At 36.2% G+C, this 22016-nt stretch overlaps 1 protein-coding gene across 14 annotated transcripts in view; it reads right to left on the bottom strand.

The window, feature by feature from the left end:
* LOC135990081 (sodium channel protein type 3 subunit alpha) overlaps nucleotides 1-21075 on the bottom strand; it is a 59637-nt gene extending 38562 nt beyond the window's left edge. For 3 of the 14 annotated variants that reach the window (XM_065637432.1, XM_065637430.1, XM_065637437.1), the window contains exons 1-12: nucleotides 20809-21075; nucleotides 17752-17870; nucleotides 16771-16860; nucleotides 15101-15229; nucleotides 14322-14413; nucleotides 13131-13403; nucleotides 12765-12828; nucleotides 11861-12002; nucleotides 11502-11708; nucleotides 8530-8829; nucleotides 3757-4104; nucleotides 1793-1925 (exon numbers count right to left, since the gene is read on the bottom strand). In XM_065637432.1, coding sequence (XP_065493504.1) covers nucleotides 1793-1925; nucleotides 3757-4104; nucleotides 8530-8829; nucleotides 11502-11708; nucleotides 11861-12002; nucleotides 12765-12828; nucleotides 13131-13403; nucleotides 14322-14413; nucleotides 15101-15229; nucleotides 16771-16860; nucleotides 17752-17870; nucleotides 20809-21075 — 2164 coding nt within the window. Of the gene's footprint in view, nucleotides 1-1792; nucleotides 1926-3726; nucleotides 4105-8529; nucleotides 8830-11501; nucleotides 11709-11860; nucleotides 12003-12764; nucleotides 12829-13130; nucleotides 13404-14321; nucleotides 14414-14509; nucleotides 14602-15100; nucleotides 15230-16770; nucleotides 16866-17747; nucleotides 17871-20808 lie in introns of all 14 variants that reach the window. The other 11 variants (XM_065637431.1, XM_065637438.1, XM_065637428.1 and 8 more) reach the window with 10 other exon arrangements.
* Between the last annotated feature and the right edge of the window lie 941 nt (nucleotides 21076-22016).

The following is a 22016-nucleotide window of genomic DNA, read 5'->3' as shown; positions in this document are numbered from 1 at the left end:
GTGATGGGATATCTGAGGACAGGCCAGAAGGAAGACTGGTTAAGTGAGAAATACTTAGACTACAAAGTATGTAAGAAATGGCCACAATAATTTCAATAAAAATTTCTACCTAGTGGCATCAACTCAAATCTGAAATTTGCCAGTTTTCAGACAAGCCTTAGAGCACAGGGAGGTCTCTGTCATCATGACACTTATGGGTGATTTTGCTGTTTTACAGCATTTGCTAACAAGGATTTAGTGCTGAACTCCACACTTTGAGGAGCAGTGTCTTGATTTTAGCCTCTAACGTTGTCCTATATGGGTGGAATTAGGGGACATTAAAGGATCGGTTGCTACAGCACTCAAACTCAAAACTACCAATCTCTCCCATTACAGCAGCCTGTAACCTCCAGGCAGAAAAGGGTATCACAAGTAGTGAAAGTTTTCTGTAATCTTTATAAACCATAACAAAGACAGTGCTTCTGAAGGCATATATGGATTGGCTGGAATAATCACATTTCTGAACATGTAACACAGAATGCTGAAAGGTAGGATGGGACTGGCCTTGGACAAAAGTGGCCACTCACACTGGATGCTGAGTTGGCACAGAAGAATCCATTCCTTGCACTTCTGAAATAGTGGAAACCAGATGTGGGTAGGAGGTGACTATCAGGACAAAATAGTTTACATTGACATGTTTTTTCTGGCCACAAGAACTGAAGGACAAACTATTCAGTTGGAAGAAGAGAGCAGCTCCCTCTAAGGAGATATCCTCTCTACCTGGAAGGAGAACTAAGAATTGCACACTGAGAATCAAGAGGTACCAACCGTTCACATTTGCACTGAAGTAGGAAGATACAGTCAGAAAGATACATGCCTGTGAGAATGGTTTGTGAATACTTATAGAAGAAAATAGACAATATAAGCCTTATATTTCTGACTACAATTAGTTTAGGACCTGTTTGTTTATCTGAGAGCGAAGGGCTTCAGAACTCACTTTAAAAAGTATATTTCAATTCTGATTTAAAGTAATCTGAAGAACACTGTAAATTTTCCTGGTAATTTCTTGTCCTTCTAGAATATGTGTTGTAGGACCTGCACAGGTTTGTCTGACTATAACAGCTGTCACACTGTGCCAGTAGCCAGTAGATAGATCCTTTAAGCTTATAAAAATATTTTATTGGCATGTGTATGAAATGTGAGTGTACTCAGTTTCCACTAAATAAGCAAAACCATTCCAACAGTGTATATTTTTTCATATAGTCAAAATAATATTTTTTATCTTTGATGTCTTACCTAAGAAAGTTCGAGAAATGCTCAAGGAAGGCAGTTCATGTGTACTGGCATGGCTGATTATACTTGGTCGTTTTCTTTAAAACTATATTTTTCATTCAGTTTTCCTATTGTCTATCCTTGGATTTTAAGTCTAAAGGAAATGACTATTTTTGCACACCACTACCTTTATCATAGCATTCCTGTGTATCTTAATTGATTTTTCCTGTTGATGTCTTCTGGTAAGAAAATCCCTGTATTCTCTGTTTGGGGCTCTGGCATTCCCCTAGCTGTAATTATTTTGTCTCTGTTAGTCCACTCAATAGAGAAATATTTTGGAAGGTGTCATGAAAAATAAATGACTAAGCATTTAGACTGTGTAAATGATCTTAGAAATGCTCAAAAGCCTTTTGTACCTGATGTTCAGACATTTCACATGTCCAGTTTTACATTTACAAAGGAAATGATGTAAGTAATTTCTTTGTACATGTAGTTAGCAGAAAATCACTGAACTGCCTCTCAGATAAAATGCATCAAATACCTTCCATTGTATTTGTAAGTATGCTGGCTATACTCATGGCTCTTTGTCTTGCAGCAGAATCTTCCAGCATTTCCATGGAAATTTGATAAGAACTCAGTCTTCTTTTTCTTATTTCTGTTTCTGTAGTGGTGCCCTGTAAATAAAATACTGAGGAATTAAACCATCCTTTTCAAAAGCCAGTTAACACTATTTATATATATTGTAGGGATAATCAAAATCTGCTTCATGCAGCATACTAAATCTTCCTTACACACTGAAGGTTTCTGTCCCTGTAGGAATTTTGTTGTTCTTTATTGAGAAACTTGGTGGGAATTTTGTACAGTGCTACAAATATTCAGCTGGGGGACACAATACCAAGGTACTGTGGAACCAAAGGGGGTTCTCATATAAATGACTGTGAACAAAATTTTTGCTAGGTATCTTTTTGCTAGTGGTTATTATTATTCTTTTAAGAAAAAATGTTCAAAGTTGAAACCTGTCATCTTAATTTCCAGCAGCTAGTCATGTTAATTAATTAAAGAATGGGCTCAGAAAGAGGTGAGCTATTATTTAAGAAAGTAACTTTGATACAAGAAACGTGAGCTTAATTCTAGGAATTAATTATCTCTCTAATACTATGCACCGCATTCCTAGTCTGATACATGCTATTGGAAAATTTTATGAGAGAAAAATATAACATCTTATTTAATATTTCTTCTACCTTATTCTCACTCACCGCAATGCTCCTACAGGATTTGTGATCTGTTCTTGCAATGAATATGTAAGTCTTCTCTGTTTTGTAATGCTTCTAATTATCTTTTCAAAGCAATAATACTCAGCTCTGATTTAAATGTGCCTAATGTGTCACTACTCTGTACCATGTAGGTGTCCTTACAATTGCTTTTTCTTCTGGAGTGTGGCCTAGAGATCTAAATACAGGGTTGGGATTAAAAAGTTCTTAAATCTTGGTTGCTGCTCTACCACTGATTCTGTGATTCATGGAAACCACTCACTCTTTTTTTCATTATTCTGTCCCCATCCAGACAAAAAAAAAAAAAAAAAAAAGACAAAAAAAAAAAAGACTGCAGAACTTATAAGGGATTTCACGGTTATCTTAGTGTGAAGATGAAAAGCCATTTTTGAGCATACACTAGTACTATTTCTTTAGAGAAGACTCTTGAGTTAAAAGGCTAAATCTTTTTTTCAAATGAATGTATTTCTGGAATAGAACTATATACACATAACCTCTAAGGTAATCTGACTGAACTTCTGGTATGAAGGTCTATATCAAGGTAGCAGAGAAAGAGAAAGAAAAATAAAATAAATGTGTAATAGGAGTAATGAAATCTCAAGACTTATTTATAATGAAAATATTTTTCAGGTTAAATACAGTGCTATTATACCCACCAAAATAACTATAGAGAATGCATATTAAAATACTATGTATGAAAAAGTTTGCTTTTTTTTAAGTTTGAAAGAACATCTAAGCTTACAGAAGGCTGAAACTGAGACTGAAATGTACCATAATTGCAACAAATTTTATGTATTATTCTCACAAAAGTTATGAGAAAAATTTCTTTAAGGTAAATTAAGTAAGTGGTATTTCTATTCACTATCATGGGAGTAGTAACTGCATTCTGCTTAATTTTGTATGTGTTTTCCTATACATATTTCCATGTTGTATCCTTAGTTATAAACCAAATGTCTACCTTTGTTGATGAGGTGCAACTATATACAAATTGTCAAATTCAGTTTATGTTTTTTCTTTCTATATGGAGATATCTTGCTGAAGGCAAGGAGAATACTTTATTGAGGCTCAGACAAAGGAGGTTGAGGACTCTTTTTCCTCTATGTTCTGTTATTTAGAAACTGTTGCAAGTTATTTCTCACAGGTTTAAGAAATGATAAGGAATGCAGAGGTGAGCAGTAAAAAAAATTCTGTGCCTGAACCAAACTGTAATAATTGCTTGTTTACTTATAAGTACCTCTGGTAGAAGCTGACCAGTAGGTGAAGTTAGAGTTGAAGGTCCTCCAACCAAGGAAACAACTCCATTGCAATCCACAGTGCTGTGCATCTTCCCATTTACTGGAAGGGCTGGTACCATTCTAGATGACACACTCGTCTGGCTAATATTACTGTTGCGCCGTTCTCCATGTCGATTGGGAACAAAGAGAGAATCTCTTCTGCTCTCATTGTCTTCAAGAGTGCTGTGCTCATCATCAGCAAAGTCATTTTCAGATCCTATATCCTTTGCACGACCTCTGAAACTGAAAATGCTTGTTTTGCTGTTGCGCCTTGGTGAGAACAGGGAGCCACGAATGCTTAGCAAAGACTGTAAAAGATTTAAAACAAACAAAACCAGAACAGCATTAGAACTGAAGTTGTAAGTTCTTGGCTTTTTGAAGAATAGTTACAGTGCTGGAGGAAGGATAGTCACTTTTTTTCTTCAAAAGAATCAGTGTGTCAGTTTAAGCAATGTGCTTATTATGAGACCTGAAGTAGAGGGGGAAACTCTTTTTAAGGTAATGTAGCAGGACTGAGGAAAAGTTGTGCAGAAAACTTAGGTAACTTTGGACAGTTTTGAGCCAAGGTGGCAGATTGAATTGGTATAGACCCATGACTGTGCTGGAGACAGTTCTCAACATCATTATTGAGGTTTTGTAGCTATTTGTCTTTTATTCCTTCTTCTATTAGAGGAGAGAGCTAAAAGTCTTTGACTTTTCTTCCCTTCTTCATCACCTGTATTCCTAGGGATAACAATAATGCTCACCAGTCATTGTCTTCTGTTCTATTTGCTAGAGGCAGAAGTGGTCTTAAGTTTGGTATTCAATTCAGTCTAAGCTGATGTAAGGAACTTTTCTGCCCTCTTCACAATAGGCTCAATAGTGTGGGAACAACATACGCAGTGCTCTCAAACTAGAGGACAGAGGCAGCCGCTTGGGGCAGCTCTGGGGTGCAGTGTGACGGTGACCAGCAGCGCTCTTGGGCAGAGCCCTGTGGGGGCTGTAGTGGGTTGCACACCCACCGGGAGGGACCACCTGGCCATCAGGCAGCTCACAGCACGCATTCACTGAGGACACTGCTACACCAAGATATCCTCTTACCAGTGAGACAAATAAATCAGTGGTTGTTGGTAACTCATCTTTTAATTAGAGTAGAAGCTGGCTAATGGAATGTTCTTCTCCCTTGCTACATATTTTATTAACAGCATTCATGAATAAATAACATGAGTACTAATTGTGGAAAAAAGAAACCTTGCATTAAGGTTTCTTCAATTCTGCATTTGTACCAATCTTCACATCTTGGTATATCAAAAACCTGGTTTGAGATGATTCTCAATTTTTTTCTAGTTTTGCAGGTGGAAAGTGCTCATATGTCACAGCAGTGTTTGTAGTTTTGGTTTGGTTTTCGGGGGTTTTTTTGTGTTTTGGTTTGGTTTGGTTTTGTTTTTTTTCCCCAGGATACTTAAAGTGAAAACTGTACAATAATATATAAGCCTATATTAATACTATGAAAACCAAACACTGTATATATGCATATGTCAATCTATATGTATCTCTGTATATGCATACTCAGATTTATACATACACACACATCATGTGTGTGCAGAACTGGTAGTACTGCCGATTATAAAGGCTGGCAGGTGTTTACCATTGTGAGATGTATTTTTTCTGCTCCTACAGCTATACCAAATTTTAATAATTTGGGCTGAAATTTTCTATGCTGGCTGTCAGCCTCAGGCTGAGTTGAAGAATGTCAGCCAAATGGTTTTGCTAACCCATTTATATAAACTTGGCTGGAGAAAAAGTGCTATTTTGCTTATGCTGAAAGATAATTTTATCTAAAAAGCTCTAGCTGTTATAGAGCATTGCACTGAATTCTGACAAAGTGGTAAACTAATTACTGCACCCTTTCTACCTTTCTTTATAAAAGTATTTGGCCAAACTACAGTGCTTGAAAAAATCACATGCTCCCTAGGTTTTGTCTGACTACCACTGCTACCCCTGGTTTTTTTAGGCCATGTTTCCATGGCTGCTATGATGTACATATAGTCCAGACCTTCCAGTATGTGTGATCATGCTCTGAGCACAGCTAAATAGATCAGGCCCCCAAGGGATCTGGGAGGAGTAATGCCCACTCTGCAAGTCCCTGCTGGATTCAGACAAAAAATGGCTGAAATTCTAACACATGTAGAGGCAGAAATCTGTGCCTACCTGCTCCTGGAAAGTAAGGTCTGAAAGGAAAGTTTGGCTTTTCTTGCAGGCTGCATCACTCATTTGCACATGGAGTATTGTGTCAAAGGACAAAATCTCCACAGTAGGGGTGTCAAACTCATTTTCACCGGGGGCCACCTCAGCCTTGCAGTTGCCTTCGAAGGGCCGAATTTAATTTTAGGACTGTACATAGGAGTAGTTACATTTGTACAGTCCTGCTCTACAGAATCCGACTGGGCAGATTATCTCCCCTTACCATTCTACCGTGTTGTTTTATGCCCTGCGCCCGTTTCACCAGGACCTGACTAACCGTATGGCTAACAAGACAAAACAGCTCTTCCTCCACCGGTTCTACTGCCCATAATCCTTCCACTCTTGTGGCAGCTCAGTTTTATTTCAGTTATATGCAGGCAACATTTGCCCCAAAGCATTTTTACAACTGTAAAAACAATTACCAAGACAGTCTTTAATTAAGAAATTATCTTCAATTAGATTATTTGATTGATACAAGTCTCTCGGTCTTTTAAAATATTATTATTTTTAAAAAATATTTCAGATGATCACTTATTTCCTTCCTGCTCTGTAGTTCATGACATCTTAAGATGAGCTGTTTCCTGTCTATTGCACCATTTCCTTATTTCCTGTCAAATCTAAGACATATACAATATTTATTTCCCCTTGATTTTAATGAATTTTAATTATTTATTCTGCAACATGAATTCACATTTAATTTTAATGTTCTCAAAAGTCACTTGAAATGCCTTGCTTTCCTAAGCTGCTTAAGTTTCTGTGGAAGTTTCACAGTTCCTTCTGATAAGTGACAGGATGAAAGCTTTATGAGAGTTTCAGAGTATGATCTAATATATACAATGATGTTTTACTCTATAATAGTAGAGCTACAAAAGGTGTATTGTCTATGGAATCTCTTCATCTCAAATTCTCCTCACCTTAGTATACATGCTTCTGTATTAAGTATTTTTTCCATGCACTAAAAAAATGTATTTAGTCTAATCTAAACCTAATATATTCCTTAATCAGTCTCTTCACCAGAAGTATATAAAAGAGCATCAGGGAATTTAGACTAGACAATGGAAAGGCCTATGAAGCACAGGACTAGCAGCCAGAAATTCCTTTCGGCTCAGACTTTGTCAGTGACTCTTTAGTGTAGTCCAGTCACTCACCATCCTCATCTATGAGGTACAGACACTTACATAGATATATATATATTGAAGTGAGAGAAGACTGTACAGTCTAAGATGAGACCTTTGGCTGCAGCTCCTTTGTATCAGCCTGACTCAAAGCCCGCTCCAATTAATAACATATTTTTTGGAGCAGCTTTGGCCCAAAACTAATGCTCCATTTTATTAGACTGGAAATATGCTTTTACAATATTACTCTAAGGAGTTGAGATTGATTTAATAATTTGTTTTTCTTACATTTTAATTATTTCTTACCCAGAGAACAACCTGCTCATTCTTCTTAATCATAATAAGCATTACTTCAATTCCTTAGAAATGCATATATATTTTTTCAGACCAGGTATCATCCCTTATACTTGACTAATTACTGAGGCTTGGTCTCAAATTAAGCTTTCCTCCCCTCAGTGCATATATTTGAGTGTAAAGTACTTCTGCCACTGAATCTCATATTTTATGAGTCTGTAAAATAACACACTTGATATGAACATCAAATAAGATAAACATTGGTAGTTAAACATGGATAGTGTTGGTAGGTAAATGTCATCTATTGGCTGAGACCAGACATGATCATTTTGAAGAGATGCATTTTGAGTGATTTTTCTACAAATACCATAACTGTGTGTACACTTTAAATAAGCAAAGTTATCCTTAAGTGACAAAAGAGATCCTTTGATTTAAGATAGTAGAGTTTTGGAGTTTGGACTCAATTTCCAGAGGTCCTTCCTTAGCTATTTTTTTCTATGTTGTAATTATTCTCCATCTTGTATAATGAATTTCCAGTGCAAAAGAACGGTATGGCTAAAGTCTTATAAATATAAACCCAGACAATCCCTATATAGTTCGCCTTTATTGTGGAGTACTAGAGCTACTTTTGTCATTATCTACCATTTAAAGAAGCTAATTAAGGAAAACAATAGAAACTAATGCTAGCGTGGAATTTCCTATGCAGAGTATTTGGATAATGTGGCCTACCTAAAAAACCCACATATTTTTGTGGTTTTGAAAGGGATGCACAACAGAGAACCTATGGTTGATTAATGCAAATATATGAGTACTAATCACAGAGTCTTTGATTCTTTCTCTAATCTGCCAAACAAATCTTCAGAAATACATCTTCAGAAGTGTTTCAATTAAGTTTATAATTATCCTTGGTATGTTCTTTTTATCCCTTTGCTAATAGAATGGGTCAAACCATATCAAACTGTAACACTGTTAACAGTACTACCACTGGTTTTTCCCTTCACTCAGCTTTTATGTAACTTCCAATATCTAAAGCTGCTGTGATGTCAGTCAAAACCAAATTAGAGTAGACGTATATGATTTAACAAAAAAAGAGTGCTGTACCTGGTGAGGAGATGTGAATCTTTTTTCATATGTCAGTTGACTTCCTTCTGTGGAGAAGCGGAAACTTTTCCTTCTGATGCTGTCTTCTGACTCGGACTTGGGGAACTTATCAGTGTCTCCTTTATCCTCTGCTTCAGACATTTCTTTCTGTCTTCTTTTCTTCCTTCTGTTTCTTCTTTCTTTAGCACTCTTTGAACTCAACTTTGATGCTTCTGAAGAACTTTCCAAGAGTTCTCCTAATCCCCCTACACCACTGAAATCTCTTGATGCAACTGACGCTGCTGCTACTGCTGCTGTTGCCTGTCAGGTTACAAAGCAATGGATTTTTAGTAGGCAAAAAAGGAACAATTTTATAGGCTTTTATCAACTGTTTTTATTATCACTGTAGTAATACTGCTGGTTGAGCATTCTTGAGTATGCAAATATACACAAACAAACTGAACTGAGGAGAAACGATTGAGTTGTATGGCTAATCATTGTTTAGTTGCATGAGCTACTTGAAGCATGAAGTTCAGCAGAATAATAGCATCAATGTTCCTTAAAGATTTGCAGCACAAGACACTGGTCTAAAATTAAGGTAGTAAAAAAAGTATAAACACGGTGCTTTTTCATGTATTTTGGACCTGCTTCCTCATTGTTTCTTGAGAAAAGGTCCACATCATACTCTAATTCAGCTAAGTCCTTACAGAAAAAATTAAGCCCTAACATCCAACATACGAGTTAATGTATCACAACTCAATTAGCAGTCTGCAAGTAGCTGAATCCAGCTTTTCCTCACTGCCTTCCCAGCAAGGACACTCCCTCACTTTCTTTCTACCTTCACTGGCAGCAGGCACACCCCCTAGATGTGTCTTCAAGCCCCCATCCCTCCCTCTTCATGTTTCCCCTCCCACATTTCCCACTGTAACAGCACTCCAGGTCTTTGTTATAGATCCACAAGGCTACATTTATTGCCTATTGCTGCTGTGGCCAGAGAGAAGAAAAAGTTTAGGTTTCTTCTCTGATGGAAGGGGATGAAATGACTTACTGGCATGAGCAGCCATCCCAAAACTCGGGACCAGTGTCTTCAACTACAGTAGTCAGCCTACCTGATTTGGTTCATTAGGGAAACCAGTTAATTTAGTCATCAAATAAATGAAGAATTGAGAGTGTGTCCAGTACTCTTCCTAGAAAGAACTGTCTGGGAGATTGCTATGAAATTCTGCAGTGGAAAATATGTTTGGGAAGATGATAGGCTGCTTTGAGCTTACAAAAAAAGATAGTGTGATAAATGGAAAGAGCCTAGGGTTATATAACAAAGATGAGTAGTAATTATCTGGCAAAACATACTATATTCAATGCCAAGTGTTTCAGAAAAGGTGAGATATCTCTTTACAGCAGGAAAGGATAGTTTGAAAGCTCATAGTATGAATGAACAGCTTTCTGCACTGCAATATACAACCCATACTATACAAAGGTCAAACCAGTGGAGCAACCCAAAGGCCACTGTCATGCCTTAGGTTAGTGGATGAACAGGTTCAGTGTCAAGCGAGTGCAGAGGTGGGCCCTACGCTCATTTCTGTCTCAGCAACCAATTCAGCAGCTCGGAGATCCACCTTGTAATGCATATTTTCTGCTAATATTTTCACATACAAAAGGGATCTTGACTTCAATACTGCTTTTCTTATAATGACTTGAGTTGTCATTCATTTGAAAAAGCAATGACTTTCCAGGGCCTTTATCCAACCTTCCTTGTAGTCTCTGTTTCATGTGATTCTATTATTCTTCCTAATTCTGGATTAGCTTCATCTCTGTCCCCACTCTCAAACACACTAACATCTAGAGGACCCTCCTGATACCTTTTGATATAATGTGATTTAGTGCCTTTCATGGACTAAAATATCAGGATTTAAAAAAAAAAAAAAAGGTACTCTGTGCTGATATTTAACTTTTTTAAAAATTAATTTGAATTTTGCAGGATTCTGCTGTTTCTTTCGCAATTTGGAAGTAATAAGGTTTAATGACTAAAATAGAGATATGCTACTTAGATTTCGCAGGCCACGTATAAAGTTTAGTTTTCAAGAAGAAGATGGAGAGTTTCACTTTCAATTAGCACTTTATAGAACCATTCTGAACTAGTAAAAATAGTTGTAAAATACTATCAAAACTATAGTTTCATAGAAGATTCTCATTTGCTAGCATTTTATAAACACTGTCCTGTTGAAAATGTTTATATGCTAGATGAAAAGCAATAGAAAGTCCAGAAATTACACAGATGTCTGACTCATGGAACTGAATTCCTGCATATATTTTACTTTAGATAAGAAAACCTCACACAAAAGTATCTATCAAAATGTCTTTTTCTCAAAAAACTTTGAATAATTTTCTTCTCTTTTCAAAGAAAACAAAGATTATTTCAAAATAATTCTGAAGTAATACCTCTGTTGCAAATATTGCTAGTCTGTTCTAAGGTTATATAAACTTCTGATTGACTTAGTGTGCTTGAATTAGGGGAATGCTTAAATCCTTGCTGAATAGAAACATAAAAGGACACTGATCACAATCCTTCTCTCTATTTTCTGAACATTGGGGAAGAACTATTAAGTACAGCAAGCCTGTCAGTTCTCACCCAGACCGTAAATCAGAAGCAATGTCACTAGGCTTTTTTCGTGCTGCTCTTAAGATCTGTAACATAAAAGCATCATGAACTATGACTACTTAAATTCAGGTTTCTAGGACAATGTTATCACAAATATTTTGCTTTTACAGCCTTTTGGTGAACTTAGTAGCTTTCTTTTCTGTACCATTAGTTTGGGGGTTTTGCTGTTTGGTTAGTTCCTGATTTTCATTTCCACTTTTTGAACTTGTATGGTAAACAAAACTTTTTTCTTTTTGTAATTCATTGCATAATTTATAGATGTTCTAATTCCTAAAATATTATTATCCTTGCCTTAAGAACAGGGCTGTTCAGAAAATACAATTTCCATCATTACCTGAGCTTCTTCTTGTTGCTTCTTCAGTTGTTCCAGCATTTGTTGAAATTCTGCCTCTTTCTGTTCTGCTTCTTCCATGGTTGCTTGATTCTGTTCTTCATAGGCCATGGCAACCACAGCCAAGATCAAATTGATCAGATAGAAAGAGCCCAGAAAAATCACCAGAACAAAAAATATCATGTATGTCTTCCCAGCAGCACGGAGTGTCTAGGGATTTGAAAGCATATCTGTATATTATTCCACCACTTCTCTTGGTTACTGCAAGAGCATTATGCTTTCAGCTCATGTACAAATAAGCCTATTTTTATAATTTTGTATATCAACTACAGTTTACTTTTTATGTCATAAAAATTTCTTACCAGCTGATACAGGTTTTCCCAGAAGTCCTGAGTCATTAGCCGAAAGAGTGACAAAAAGGCCCAACTGAAGGTGTCAAAACTTGTGTAACCATAGTTGGGGTTTCTACCAGCTTTCACACATATATATCCCTCTGGACACTGCCTATGTGAAAACCAAACAGGAGGTACTTGGTCATAACTTTTATGTCCTTCTACAACATATTTGTTATAGTTTGGAACAACAGGCATTATTTTTCTGTGGGAAATCCATGAGTTTTTATACAATTTAATTCATCCAGAAAAGAAAGTCCTAAAAAAAGGAACTAATAAGAGAGTAAATGAAAGATACGCTTTCCATCCTTTCACTGGATGAAATGACCTATGTTTTTAAATCCTCCTCAGTCACATTTTGCAAATAGAATTTTTATTCCAAATGAATCATTTCCTGGCAGAAATAATTGCTGAAATGTTAAGGTTACAGACACATTAAACAATATTATTATCTAAATCCAAGTGTACTGTTAGGGATCTCCCACATAATGCTGAGATATGTTTTTTAATAAGCTTCTTCACTGTTGCCAGTTAAGTATCGGAGTTCAGCTAACAATTCTAGGCTCATAAGTGGGCACATGTGGAAGGCAGAATTTTCCAGTAATGAAAAAGAGCTAGGCTTGAAAAAAAGATTCAGTCTTGAACAATGAAGTTACTAGTGTGCTTTCTTAATATTTTACATATTTTCTTTCCCAGTTCTAACCTTTGCTTTCATCTGACTTTCTTCAATTGGTACATCTCCAAAACAGACTTTATGAGAGTTTGTATTTCATTGTTAACACCAACATCATTTTCCAATCAAGCAGGAAGAAAGGCTGTTAATGAGTATTTTGTTTAGCCAGAACATAACGGAGAATTTTTGAAGGGGTCTTACCCTGCATCAGAGCTGTTACCACAAAGTAGGGCATCTCTTTGTCCTTCCAAAATGTAAAAATGAGCTGTGTAAAAAGCATTAGAAATATATGTGAATAAAACAAATGAACCTGAAAGTACTACAAAGTAAAAAAAAAAAGAATTTTAATAAAATCAAAGTGGCTAGCTGCTGATCACTTTGTAGTGTGTTTAGGAACCTTTCTGGTAATTGTACTTGCTTATTGTGTGTATTTGATCTCTGTCAGTCAGTCACTGTAAGCAGTTCTAAATAAGGCAGAAATATAAACTGTTCAATGTTCTTTGATCACAAATAGTTACATACTATAGCCACAATTTGATTAAAAATAGTTATATCAGACATTCTTACTTTGATCCTCAATGTAATCCTTCCAGTTGAATGTGCTCACTGTCATATTAACAAATGTACCATTTTCATTCATTGTGCTGTTAAAGTAGGAAATAACATTTATTTCAAAAGTTGAATTGTCTGGAGGCCACTGCAGGCATTTATTCCTCAAGTTGCCCATGAAGAGCTGCAGCCCTATTAGTGCAAATACACTCAGGCAAAACACAGTCAGGATCATAACATCCGAGAGCTTCTTCACAGACTGAATTAGGGCTCCCACAATAGTCTTTAGGCCTGCAAAGAGGAAAGATCCATAGATTTATCAAAGACTATCTTTGCCCTCCGCATATAATTAAGATTTCATGCAGACACTTAAAAAGAAATTATTTTTTATTTTTCAAAAGTAAAGCTTCATGAGCAGCCTCAGAGCTTGTGAAAATGAATGAAAGAAAAAGATTCTTTTTTATGAATAGGCAATGTACACATATTCCAATAAATGGAATATATAATGTTCTCTCAAGCAGGAAATTTTATCAATCAGGCTTTCCTGTTATGGATTTGATTTTATTTCTTAATTTTTCTCTGCATTTACTATTCTGCCAATAATTCAGTTTCCAGTTAATATTAAATATGACTACACAATAGTATGAAAATAGAATTAGATAGAATGGCAGGTAATTTTGAGAAAAAAATAATATTAAATATGACTTTACAACAGTATGAAGATAGTATGCAATAGAATTGCAAGTATTTTTGAGGAAGAAAAATCATTCGTGTTTGATAAATTTTCCTGTGCAATATTTGTCTTCATTTTGGTAGCTTTCTTCATTGTTGCTCAGTAGTTTGTAGGACCAATGTCAATTTTGAGTGGTAAAATAAAGGAAAAAATTCAAAATCAAGAAAGCCATAGCGCTAAAGCTTTTTAAATGTAAATGAGACAACTTGTCATAATAAAATGCAGAAAAACAAAGCAAAATAACCCATAGGCCTCATATCTTATGTTTCATGCAAGAATCAGTTAAACTCAAAGGCTGATTTTGCAACATAAAAGAAGCTAATGCTGAAAAGGCAAAGAATCATAATCCAGGTTTATGGTCCATGCCTTTTTTTTTTTAGCAACATGAGCAGCAAACAGCAAGACTTATGCTCAAAAGAAGTGAATTCAACTTCAATGGAATGAAAGTCAGCCTCAGTGTTTAACCTAGCTCTCACCTGGAATGACTGATATTGTTTTCAAAGCTCGGAGAACTCTGAATGTTCTCAACGCTGAGACATTGCCCAGGTCCACAAACTCTGTCACATATCTGTAATAGGGGAGTTCACACACAAACACAATGACAGCACACAAATAACAGTTGGAGATACGAGGGGCCTAACACCTTACATCAACTCCTTCTTACCTGGAATTACAGAAATAGTTTTCAAAGCTCTCAATACTCTGAAAGTTCGAAGAGCTGAAACATTGCCTAGGTTTACAAATTCTGTTACATACCTGTAGGATTAAATCACAGTTATTCAGAATTGAGGCAGAGCTTATACTAATTATGTGGGTCTTCAAAACCTCTGTGGCAATATTAGCAATCATACTTCAAAATTTACCTGTCTCTTCAGTACACCTCACTTTTATAATTATTTATTTTCATCAATTTCATTGATGTGAAACTCACTGAATTGTATTTGAACAACTAATTAAACTAATTAGCTTGTAACGGGACAGTGACATGAAATCAAAGGGATGGCTTCCATTCTGGTGAGTGGAAAAAGGTAGGACATGAAATTAGTGTCCCTCAGCAGTAATTACACTAGCAGCTGACACTCCGTGCTGGCTCCTGCCATATTTTACTTTGATTTATGAGTACTAAAATGTGTGATACAGTACCTAAACTTTGCAGGTTGCATAAATGAAATACTTTTAAATCAATATATTTATTATAATAACATTTGCCACTAATTTCATGCCCTAAAAGCTTAAAACTTCTTGAACCACTTACGCCATTAAAATGACACTGAAGTCAAGCCAGTTCCATGGGTCTCGCAGAAAAGTAAAACCTTCTAAGCAGAAGCCCCTTGCAAGAATTTTGATAAGTGATTCAAAGGTATAAATTCCGGTGAAAGTGTACCTGAAAAGCATCAGAGCAGGAGTAATACAGTTTTGCATACTTATGCTTATAGACAGCGCCATTCTTTATCAAAGATGAATTAGAAGAAAAGAAAATAGAAAGTATTTAGAAGTGAAAATAGGAAATAATTAACTTGCCCCAAGCACTTAAGAATGGAATTGTTGTTCAGAAGATGAAATTTGAAGCTCACACATATATACTATTAACTTTCTAAAAGGTTGATTTAATCTCAGTTTTTGTGCTTGCAAATAATTTCAGTCTCTAGTATTTATAGATATTTGACACTTTGATATTTATATATACATTCTCTGGCACTCACAGGGCTGTCTCTTTCCTTGAATTCACAAATCAGGTAGAGATCTAAGTGTTACAAAGAATGAAGATTTTTTTTTTTCTGTCAAAATCAGAGTTTTGTGAAAATCAGTTCTGGATAACTATACTCATGCCTATAATATAGTTTTATTTCATAAATAATCATTAAATGTAAGAAAGCATGCCCAGACTGTTTTTCTTGAAGATGTGGATCATGATTACCAATTTACCTGGTGTGAGAACAGCCATTCAATTTAAAAACACAGAATAATCAGTTGTAACCAGCGTAATGCAGGGACTTCCTGAGCCGCAGGTGGGTCTGTGTGGACCTTGAGAATCAAGGAAATCTGCCTGCAGACCCCACTGCTCTCCGTTCAGACTCAGCAATCCTAACAAGCCACTGTCACAAGTGAGCATACTGGGAATGGGCGAATACTAGTGCAGTTTCTAAATATAGCATTCAGAGAAAGTTTCCTTAATGCAGTGAAATAAAGAAACAGAAATCGATAATGGCAATTGGAGAGCAGGAGGAAATGAAAGAAACCACAAGTGGTTAGAACCAGGTTTTCATGAGTAGGATTATTTCAAAGAAAAACATAATATTTCAAAGGAAAATGTGTATCTGTATTTTGTTAGAGAACAAACATGCACATTTAACCATGAACAAGAAAGAGAAACAGAGATACTGTGTCGTTTCCTTACTTCTGCCAGCAATATGTTATTCCTCCATAGGTAAAGCCCTTTGCTCAGCAGTTTGAATTTGGTGTGGTTTGGGTGTTGTGTGTGCTTGTTGGGGCTGGCACTCAAGTCCACATCAGTGAGCCACGATGAATGTCCCACTGTGCTAAGGTCATGGATACTCAAGCAATATGTAGCTGGCCTCACTGATGGCATGCGACGATTTTACAGGCACATTTGAAGTTCTGGAGCTCCTTTTCCAATTTACAGCTCAGAATACCCAAGGGCAAGAGCTTGTGTTTGTACTTCACTGTAGAAGTTCGGATATTCCTTACACATAATTTTAAAGAACAAACCGTTTAAATTATCTTAAACCATTTAAATTATTCAGGAGGAATCCAGAAAGATACTTATCATCCCATGGAATCTGATTCTTCATGACTCTGGAAAAGCCCGTTCTGGCATGCAGCTTTCCATAAATGCCACTTGTTTGGAGTCACACAAAAAACCGCAAACACATAAAAATAAGGAAGTAAAAATGTTTAACTTACTCTACATTCTTTGTCCAGTCTGGAGGGTTACTCATGGTCATAAACACACAGTTGGTCAAAATAGTGCACATGATAAGCATGCTGAATAATGTAGATTATAGTCAAGGCACGTAAGTCAAAAAAGTATGACAATTTTATAACACTGAAGTAATTAAAAATATTAAGTATAAAAATATGTACGAATAACATGACATTCTAAATAAAAGCTGAAAATAAAGCTTTGCACGTAATTTTACCTATTTTAAATGGTATGCCATCTGGCATGTAATGGTGCACTTACTGTAAAACAGTGCATTACTTTTATAATTATGGCAGGTTTGGGATTTAAATGAAATTTAAACACATCCTTAAGTCTGTAAAAATATGAAATGAGTGCCCAAACATGATTACTTATTGAAGCCAGGGGGATCATGCTAAAAGATCTTTAGGCAGAGGTTGGTTGTTTACGCCCAGCTTGTTCTTTGGACATGATTGAAATATATTTGAAAATATTCTCCTTTATTCTGGCCTGGATCTTTTATAGGACATCTACTCCAGTGCTGGAAACACAATGCTGAAAAAATGTGCCTGAAAAAGCAGCTCTTTGCGAGTGCTTTTTTGTCCTTGCTAAGTGAGTCTGGTTCATGAATAGTACTACTGGTCTTGGTAAAAGTGTGACCTTAGATATGTTCAAGTGCAATGGTTTGTTACTAATGTGGCCTTAGCTGCAGGGCTTAGTATGAGATTAGGTCTGCTTTTGTATATAAAGCCTGATATTTAAACCTGACAGCTTTAGGTGTTTCAGTAGAGAATTCTCTCAGTAGGACTGAAGATCATACTGCAATTCACATGTGATATTGCTGCTTTTTAAGTGTGATCAGCATATGTTTAGTTAGCATAGCACACCTACATGTACACAATTTGTATACACATATGAAAAGTGTTATTCCAGTAATTAAATAGTTTTAAACACTTAGACCAACATTAAGAAAAAAAGGATATGAATGTACCAAAATCTTGATAGCAATTTTTCTGATGGGATTAAAAGGAGTTAAAATGTACAAGGCAGATGTGGCACTGAATCGGAAAATTGCCTTTCCCTTATTCAACACTATGAAAGTCTGCAAAAAAGAAATACAAAATTAAAATGCATTGTTGACTACATAAATATATTTACTTCCTCCTAAAGGATTCCATTCTCCATCTGGGAGGTTCAAGTTCCATTCTACTGTCTGCCTGTGGTAGGAAAATAACTGATTTCTGTGAATACAGTGGGCTAAGCCTTCCACAGACAGTTCTCCAATTCGCTAAATTTCCCGGCATGTGGACTGAATTCTGATATTATTAAAATTGGTGGGAATTATCAACACCAACGTCAGTTTAGAAATAATAGCAAAATGCAGGATTTCATCATAAAATATTTTCAGTTTTATTTCTAACAAAGTCTTTGATTAAAATCAGAGTTTCAAATTAATCCAATACATTCTACCTTATGAGCAAACACAAGCAAAACCAAAACAGCAAAAGTGCAATTCTAAACACCAGTTTGTGTTTGGAGCAAATACTTGACAGAATTATATACACATATATATGGTGACAAGGGCAAACACCTGTCACTAAACAATTAACAGTACTTTTAAAATAATTTTGCTTTCATCTTAGAATTTTAAGTACTACCAATATCAATTATATGTATCTTCTAAAGATATATCTGTGAAAAAATAAAGGGCATTAATAAATTGCCAGCTGACATCATTCTGAGCAGTCTGAGACAAATGTATGCCAGAATTTGGCATCCTATAACAACAAATATTTTCTTAAAAAAATGCTGGTTTTGTTTTTAATAACATGCTCTTATTTTCCCTATACGTGGGCAGCAAATTTAGGTAGTTATTATCTTTCAAAATTTGACCTGATAAACCTATGGTTCATGTTTGTTTCATTCTGTTCCTGTTGGCGGACATCGCCTAAGTGTTTGCATTTTTATTCCAAGTGTATTTGTGTGTGAGGTTTACTTGCATCTTTGGTGCTGTTTGAAATTTCTTCAGGACATGACCGTTCTTCATTCCTTTTGCTCTTTGTTGATGGTAATGGCTCTGCTTTGTGTTACCTCAAAAGAGTCTTTGTTATGCCCTCAGCAGAGTTATATAGTATCATTATTCTCCATGTGGATTTCCATTCTCTGTAAAAACTTGGCTGTGACCAGAAAACTGCTGCCCTCTCTGTGGCCTTTACTGCCTATCTGGTCTGCCATCTCTGGGAGAAAAAGCAAACCTCTCTACAGCAGGGAAGAAAACAGGTAAAGGAGTGTTGCCGGGGCCTCTTCACAGAATAACATCGAGTGTATCATTGAGGATGACAGAGGATGAACTCGCACTCATCGATTGGCATTTCTCTCTGCCCTGCAGCCCTTCATCCAGCGAGAAATGCGAGAAAGATGTTGCCTGTCCCAAGGTCAGTGCTGCAGCAGAGCCTGAAGACAGACTACAATTCACACGTGATTTTCTCTGCATTGACAACTCTGTGATTAAGAGTAGTTTCTGCTATAAACTGGAGGAGCGATGACTAATAGTAGTTCATCAAGACGGCCATGTGTTTTCTGTTGAGCACACCAGCCTGGTATGTAACATAAATATAGATGTCGCCTGTGACAAGATTCTGCAGGTTACTGATTGCTCTCATAGACTAACAAGTCCATCAGTAGTCTGACTTTTTCAGATCTGGGGGTAAGAAGGTATACCTTTGTACTTCTCAGAATTTGTGATATTTCATTCGTAGAAGAATTGTTTAGAAAACTTTATTCCTGCATTTATATATGCAGCATTATTCCTGATTTCTTTTGCAGCTAGTCAAGGAAAGGGATTAGTGCACACAGTTATAAGAATCTGTCAGCTGTACTTTTTATTAATACTAATCTGTGCAGGCCAGAAGGTATTTTTAACTATTCCCTGGCAGGACTGATTCAGATCCTGAAGGAGTTTAACACAATCTGCACCTGATCCCAGCTACAGCAATAAACTTGTTTGTTCGTTGTCTTTCTCTTAAGTCACATAATGGCAATCTGTTTCCAGACCATATGCATCATTGCAAAAACCATATACTCTACTGGAGATCCTAACTTTTAAAAAGGTCAAAGGGCAAACTCTTTAATACAATGGCTCTGTCTGGACTAGCCTTTCTGTCTCCAAGTCCCTGGCTTGTGGGTCATGTGAACGAGGACTTTGCATGACTGTGCAAATGGGAAGGGAGGTACATCTCTTTCAGGAGTTTACATTCTTCATGGAGCACATCTGTGCTGTTGATGGTCCGGTTGTGTTGCAGCCTCACACATGTAACTCAGGCACACCACTTTTCTCTCACAATATGTAACGCTTCACTCTGCTCTTTCTGTATGAAAAGTCTCAATTAGTCTTCAGAATAACATAACTGTCTTTTTTTGATTCGTTCCTCAAAACTCTGCTTTTCTGTGGTGTCTGCCACAGACTTCTAATTGACAACTGAGCAGCAGAGATCTACCCAAGCACCTCACACAACAGCTTTCATTGTGGTAGTTTTATATGACCCAAGATTTACATGGAGTCTCTATATGCTGCGTAAATAGAGATGGATATATTTTATACATACATATATAGATATATGTTTACATATGTTATATAGCTATAACAGAAACAAATAATACAGTTACAGTCCTTTATTTCACTAACTTGGATGGATGCTACCTGGTTATCTACAACCATCTCCACTGCAAAATCGTGCCTGGAACACCTCATTTGTCAGATATAGTCTTAGTACTACATTGAAATCAGGAACATTCAGTCATGTTCTCAAGTTCAGGCAAGCTCAAGGAAGCTATATCTTCCTTACAATGAAGTAAAGAACAGAATAGCTCAACAGAAGTTGAAGGAGTCACAATATAGAAGACCATAAATCAATCCTGTTAAATGAAAGGATGTTTCTGTATATTTAGTGACTTGATGGCTCTAACCATCATATTTTATGATTAAACTTTTCTAGTGTAGAAAATTATATTATATTTTCTGCAAAAGATTATTCACTCACTTTTTTATTGATATAATATGGGTCCAGGTCTTCTAAAGGTTCAGATACCATTCCTGGAGGTATGTCACCGTAAATAAATGGCAGCGTCTTTCCTGCCTCCAGGTCACTGTTTGGTTTTGGACCATTTTCATCATCATCATCTGTATGTTCTTGTTTGGGCTTTTTAGCTTTTTCTTCTGCAGAACGCTTTTCAATAGCTGCGAGAGAATCTCTAGTAAAATAGCGGAAGCTTTCAGGTCCTGGTGGTACCAGCAGTGCCTGTGCCATGTTTTCATCCTGCAAATTTAATTACTTTTAGCCTCTCACATAAGAATGACCTATAAAAGAAAATTAGATAATTTAGGAAAACTGTACCAATAGAAAAAAAAATATTGCTCAGAAACCCTTTCCAGGCCTGAAATGGAAGCAGCATATTTCAAGGCTGAATTAAAGTTAAAAGCAACTTATCAGAATTTATTTAGATATTTTTAAAATTATTTTTTCAGCATTTTCCTGCTGGTCTAGAAAAAGACATTACTTCTGCCCACAAACATTGCTTTGCCTATGTCCTGAGACTCTCACAGTTACAGCAAAATATTGATACAAATATTTTAACAGCGTATGTTTTTTTAACAGCAAGTGTAAATGCATATTCCATGAAGTACTCTTGAATATTGTAAACCTGTATTTTACTAGTTGATACCTTTTATCTTCCCATATTTTTTCAAGTATCAGTAATCCAACTTTAACAAACATAAATACTTCCATTAAATGAATAATAAGTTTTTGTATGATTAATGATGTTTAAATGACTGCAACTGAATTACTGGAGGAACAAGCATAATTCTTTCTTACTGACAGTTTACTGTGCTGAAGGTTAACGTTAGATACCAAAGCAGGTCAGGTTGCATATATTGACTGTCTGTGAGCTGTGAATCAAACCCACAGGCCTTTTATAGTAAAAGGAAACAGGATGTAAGATCAAGACTATGTGGGAAAAGAATGCTGTTCCTGATTTTTTGCAAGGCCAGTGTCGTAATATTACTTCAGACTAAAACTAATTTGAAATCTAAGACTCTGGTTCCCTTCAAATGTCTTTGGTGCCAGTGCTGGATGATGTAGTCCCTGCTGCTCTTTCCACCTGACATGGTGGGTAAATCTGCTCCTGTGCCACCTCAAGTCTTTATCTCTGGAGTTCACAGCACAGCATCAGTGTGTACAATTAGCAC

The sequence above is a fragment of the Caloenas nicobarica genome, chromosome 6 (assembly GCF_036013445.1).
Source record: "Caloenas nicobarica isolate bCalNic1 chromosome 6, bCalNic1.hap1, whole genome shotgun sequence".
NCBI lineage: Eukaryota > Metazoa > Chordata > Aves > Columbiformes > Columbidae > Caloenas > Caloenas nicobarica.
Note: the sequence above shows the minus strand (reverse complement) of the source record. Positions and strands in the feature narration are given on the sequence as shown.